This window comes from Vicia villosa, linkage group LG1 (assembly GCF_029867415.1).
Source record: "Vicia villosa cultivar HV-30 ecotype Madison, WI linkage group LG1, Vvil1.0, whole genome shotgun sequence".
Taxonomy (NCBI): domain Eukaryota; kingdom Viridiplantae; phylum Streptophyta; class Magnoliopsida; order Fabales; family Fabaceae; genus Vicia; species Vicia villosa.
Window position 1 is genome coordinate 141,217,051 of NC_081180.1, and position 6,426 is coordinate 141,223,476.

At 34.0% G+C, this 6,426-nt stretch overlaps 1 protein-coding gene across 1 annotated transcript; it reads right to left on the minus strand.

Moving 5' to 3' along the window:
* Positions 1-4,011: 4,011 nt before the first annotated feature.
* On the minus strand, positions 4,012-4,614 carry LOC131655849 (uncharacterized). Its single transcript, XM_058925656.1, has one exon. It carries the CDS (start codon positions 4,612-4,614, stop codon positions 4,012-4,014), a length of 603 nt encoding a protein of 200 aa, XP_058781639.1.
* Positions 4,615-6,426: the final 1,812 nt, after the last annotated feature.

Below are 6,426 nucleotides of genomic sequence, written 5' to 3' on the forward strand. Positions count from 1 at the left end.
ATATAAATTAATTTTGCAAAAACTAAAATTAAAAAATGAGTAAAAGGTCAAAAACATATATTTGCAAAGATCAAAACCAAACAAAAATATGATAAACATTTATAAAAAAATAAAATAAAGAGCTGTATCCGCCAGGATCATATACATATTTATACCAAATATAAAATATCAATGTTGATGGTGAACAACATTCTATTTTTATAAAATCAATATAATTAGTTAATACCCGTGCGGTCCGCACGGGTTAAAATTATTTTGTCCATGAAAATTATACTCAAGTTCGTATTAAGAAAATAATTTTGTATAATAGAATATTTTTTTAATAAGTAATGGTATTAATCACAAAGGAGCTACAAACAACAAAATTACCTCTTTATATATGAGAGATAAAATGTTCCAAAAATAAAAATTACAGGACATAGTAGAAACGTTAATTGAACGGAACCATTTTCACGAAGCCAACACGATAGCAGTGAATCAATCGTCAAAGTTGAAAATGCTTCCTTTAAAAAGAATCACATTTCTCATTATCACATAATCAAAATTTTGATGCCATTGTTTTGGTGCTTGTTTTAAGCCATATAAGGATTTGATAAGCTTACACACCTTTTGTTCGTTTCCAAGAAGCACGTAGCCTTCTAGTTGTTCCATGTATATTTCCTCATCGAGATCTCCATTTAGGAAGGCTGTTTTGACATCCATCTGATGAACTCTAAGGTCATTTAAAGAAGCTAAGGCCAACAACAATCTAATTATGGTTGTCCTTGCTACTGGTGCATAGGTGTCAAAGTAATCTATGCCTTCCTTTTGTCTAAATCCTTTTGCCACTAGTCTGGCCTTATAAGTGTTTAAAGTACCATCACCATGGTACTTTCTTTTAAATACCTACTTGCATCTATTGGGCCTTGATCCATTTGATAAGTCAACAAGTTCCCAAGTGTGGTTTGACACAATTGAATCCATTTCATCTTGGATAGCGTCCTTCCAAAAGGAAGAGTCCCTTGAAGTTATTGCTTCCTTGTATGTTTTAGGATCATCCCCTACTTGGAGAATGACCGAAATACTTTGAACAAAATTCTTACAATTTCCTTCAACCAGATAAAAGGAGATAAATTGAGGATTGATTTCGTCTGGTCCTAGATTTCTTGTTTTCCGGATTCTCTTGCTTATCTTAGGCTCGGGTTGTGGTTCAATGATTTGAGGAGAGCCTTCAGGTTGTATTTCTACAATCCGAGAAGATTCTTCTTCACAAGATTCTTTATTCGCGGCCGACTCCGATTCTTTATCCTTGGTGATAATATTTTCAAATAATTCCACATCTCGAGATTCTACAATTACATTAGACTGTAAATTTAACAGTCTATATGCCTTACTATTTTGTGCATATCCAACAAAGGCACATCTTATCCCTCGAGGACCCAACTTGGTTCTCTTAGGATCCATGTTTTTGTAGTAAGTCACACACTCCCACACTTTAAAGTAATTGATGTTCGGCGCTCTGCCTTTCCATGCTTCATATGGAGAAATATTGGTTTTCTTTAAAGGAATTCTATTGATTATGTGGCAAGTAGATAGTAGGGCCTCACCCCATAAATTGAAAGGTAGTTCAGAATGTATCAACACGACATTCAACATCTCTTGATATGTTCGATTCTTTCTTTCGGCCATGCCATTTTGTTGCAGTGTGCGAGGTGCCGAACATTCATGTATTATGCCATGTTCTTCACAAAACACATCAAATTCAGTAGAAAAGTATTCACCGCCCCTATCACTCCTAAGAACTTTTATACGTCTACTTAATTGATTTTCCACTTCTTCTTTATAAATCTCAAAGGCATTAAAAGCATCATCTTTGTGCTTTAAGAGATATACATAAGTGTATCTAGGGGAATCATCGATGAATGTAATATAATATCTATTTCATCCGCATGTTAACATGCCATTTAAATTCACACAAATCTGAATGTACAAGATCAAGTAGATTTGTATTTATTTCAACATTTTTGAAAGGTTTCTTAATCATTTTTTATTTGACACATAATTCATATTTTTTGAAATCATTTATGTTGCATGAAATCAATCCAGATTTAATTAGTATCTTCATAGAATTAATACCAGAATGTGCTAATCTATTGTGCCATAAAGAAACCGACTCAAGCATTTAAGCAGGATTAGAAATTTTATTAATAATATTGTCGGTAGTACATAATTTGATCATTCCCTCAGCGGAATATCCTTTTCCAACAAACACTCCATTACGGGTCAAAATAAGTTTGCCCAATTCATAAACAGATTTAATACCCGGTTTTCCCAATAAATCCCCACTAACAAGATTCCTATTCATGTCGGGGACATGAAGCACATTGACACGAGTAACTTTCTTTTCGAAAGTGAAGTTGAGTTTGACCGATCCGGTTCCAATAACTTTAGAGCGGACTTCATTTCCCATTTGTACTTCTTGTCTATCATTTGCCTCATAATAGGTTTTGAATGCAGCCTTATCATAGGAGACATGTACCGTAGCACATGTATCATACCACCAACCTTGAACTTTCCCTTTGATTGCCATAATTTCGCTCACCGTAGCAATTATGTCATCATTGGCTCGAACTACATTGATCTCATTTTTTTACTTGTGCCTGCAATCTCGAGCATAGTGTCCAGGTTCACCCCACACGTTGAAGGATAGAAAAACACTTAGCTAGAAAGGGGGGGGGGGGTTTGAATAAGTGTACTTTAAAAACTCTTAAGATAAAAACAATTGCACAATGATTTTTATCCTGGTTCGTTGTTAACGAAACTACTCCAATCCACCCCCTTAGAGTGATTTACCTCAACTGAGGATTTAATCAACTAATCAACCTTGATTACAATGGTTTTCTACTTAGATACCTTCTAAGTCTTCTAGAGTATTCTGATCACAACTTGATCACTCTAGGAAATCAATGCTTAGATACCCTCTAAGACTTCTAGAGTATTCTTATCACAACTTGATCACTCTAGCAACCTTTACAAATTAATGTAAACAAATTCTTACAAGAGTACAATGTGCTTCTTATAAAGCGGTAATCACAACTGTGATATTTCTCTTAAGTTCTAAGCTTAACACTCACTAAATATTACAAGTTATGTGAGGTTGAAGATGAAGTTTGATAGACTTTGATTCAGCAGCGTTTAAGGTTGTTTGTGCAGAGTTGTTTGCGTTAAGTGTTGTAACCTTGCTTCTGATCAGAACTTCACTATATATAGGCGTTTGAGAAGATGACAGTTGGGGATCATTTAATGCGTTGCATGTTCTGTACAGCTTTGCATTTAATGTTTCACTCTATTGTCAACTACCTCGAGCCTTGCTTTTCTTGCTTTAACTGACTTTACCTTTAATAGCTTCTAACGTTCCTATTGTCAGTCAGCGTAGCTTGTCATCTTGTACTTGCTTCTGATCCGATGTTTGTAGATACAAGGTTTGAATATCAGAGTCATTCAGCTTGGTGCAGAGCATCTTTTTGTCTTCTGACTTTGAAGTGCTTCTAGCGTGATACCATAAGAACTTCAGTGATTCTGCTTCTGAACTCAAGTTCGTCTGATGCTTCATAGACCATGTTCTGATTCTGCTTGACCATCTTCTGATGTCTTGCAAGAGCATGTTCTGATGTTGCAATCTTGAACCTTCTGAGTCAGTGCTTCTTGCGCTGAATTGTGCATACTCTTTATATATTTCTTGAAATGGAAAATGCATAGGATTAGAGTACCACATTGTCTTATACAAAATTCATATATATTGTTATCATCAAAACTAAGAATATTGATCAGAACAATTCTTGTTCTAACACACGTAACATCCATTTTTTAGACCTTTAGAACCGCCAAAATTCTTGAACTTGTTATGTTCCTATTTGGTCCAAGATGACTCTTCATGTCATCATGTTTCTTCTTTCCTTTGGTGGTCACATCATTTTCTTTGGAAAGACCCGCATATTCTGATTTCTCCCTTTCCTTCGATTCCTCCTCGATTCAATGATGTTTTTGGATTTTCTCCAAGTAGAAGTCCTCAGAACTGTGCAACAATTTCTTTATGTAACCTTTCCAAGAAGGTGGTAATTTTGCAATGATTGCACCAACTTGAAAGGTCTCATGAATGTCTATTTTTACTGCTTTTATTTTATTCACAAGAACTTGCAATTCATGCACTTGGGGAAGAATGGGCTTAGAGTCTATGAATTTAAAATCAAAATATTTAGAAATTAAGAACTTCTTCGTACCTTCCTCTCCAGCCTTGAATTTGAATTCGAGTGCTTTCCAAATTTCTGTTGTTGACGGATTATCCGTATAGAGGTCATAGAGACGATCAGATGGTGTGTTCAAAACATGTCCACGACATAGCAGTTCGTCCTTCTTACGTTTCATGCGTTCCTTCTTGACTTCTTCAGAATCATTTTCGGTTGGTTCAGGAATTGGTGTTAAGTCGGGATCCAAGACATAATGAACCTTCAAGGAAGTCAGTAGGAATGTCATCTTGTCTTGCCATCTGGTGTAGTTAGTTCCATCAAAACGATCCAATTTGACAAGATCCTGGTTCATAACTTTGATGCTTGAAACTGCAGCGTCGGAAGTCATTGAAGAATAAATACTTTTAAGATTGTTAGAAATATCGGAAAGATCAAAAGGATCCAGGCTGAATCATGAATTGAGTCACTTTCCTAGTATTTCAAGCACTCTCTTAATTGTCTTAGAGATTGGAAAGCAAGAATACCCAGGATAATATCAGCCTTACTCGAGTCTGCACTAGACCGGTGAAGAACTCGAATGCAAAGAAGAGTGTCTGTAATAATGAAGAGGATTTATAGACCATGCATGTGTTGTTTCATAAGTTTGACACTCTTGATGAAACAACACCTTTTCACCATATATTGCAATAATTCATCTATAATGATACAAGACACCCCTTCATGAAATGTTGTAAATTTGAATTCAAAAAACAAATTTATGCAATAACCAAAAATCTATTCCCATTTTTTGTCACATTAGAACACACTATGGTAATTATTATTTTATAATTTCCAACAACACATTTACCCATGTTTCTTCACATATTTTTATTATAGCTCAATATTTGAGAACCCATAAATTCAATTTACATGTGATTTGTAATGTAAAATATTAAAATTAAGTGTTTTTAATGGTGTATTTCAAATATTTCTTAATTTAAATTTACGCCGCAACGACTACAATGTGCATCGCAACAATTGCAATGGCCGCAATCGCAATACCCGCAACCTCAATTTAAAACAACGATAAGAGATGTGAAGATTCAGTGAAAATAAAGGGTAAAAACTATAACATAGAGAGAAGAAATAAGGCATAGAGAAGAAGATGGATTTAAAATTGAATGTATTTTCCCTAAAGTTGAGTATCTGCTTTCCCCTTTCCTCTAGACTGAATCATAGCGGTTGGAAGATGAAATAAAGAGAAAATGAGTGGGAAAATTTGATTTGTGAATGAGATTTGAAATTGAATTTTGAATCTTGAAAGTAGAGGACAAACATATTCATGATAGACATATATGATATATTCATCTCAAACCTCAATAGACTTATAATTATTCTATAGTGGTAAAAAAATTAAACACTTGAATCACTTGTCTCACAAGTTTAGTTTAAGTGGTAAAAATTACATAGATATTTATTATGTTATGCAGTTGATTTGAACTCCCAATACCTTATTTTCCGTATTTTGTGGGGCTGAGTTTTTGCCACTACACCCTTAGAGTAATTAAAACATAAAATTAACCACCAGAACAACAAACATTTTATGGAAGTTTTTAAACTGTTTTTATATATGTTATGGACTGTTTTTATATATGTCTAACTCAATTATGCCATAATTATTCCGTAGTAAATGATGAGATCTGTCTTAGGATTTTCCTCCTTATCGCTTACAAATTTTTATATTAAAGAAACCAAAGTTATATCAAAATTTTGAGTTTTATGTCTTGCATCTTGTTTTAGAGTTTGAAATCTATAGTCATTGATAACATATCTTGAAAACTTTTTTGCAATAGTATTTGAACCAGGTAAAACGACACATCATTTTCAAGGCTCAAATTTTAAACCACTCACTAAAATCTCAACTTTGTCTTTTGACCTCGATGTATTTTTCTTTTTTAGTGGCTCTACTAACATAACCATCGTGCTCTCTACAAAGGTGACAATATTCTTTGTTAAAATAAATCCAAAATATTATTCGTAGACATGTAATGGAACAAATGAAAAAATATTATGGTATCTTATGTATGTTTGAATTTCGTCACAATTGAACCAAATGTATCGATCGGCTTGAGCTTTTTAAGGTGAGTCAATCGAAAATGATCTATCATTTTTCTTCCCACCAATACTTGAAAAGTAATCATTTGAAACAAGTGGCGGAGCC

Coding starts and splice junctions, on each gene's coding strand:
- LOC131655849 (XM_058925656.1), bottom strand. CDS start 4,614: ATGACTTCCGACGCTGCAGTTTCAAGCATCAAAGTTATGAACCAGGAT.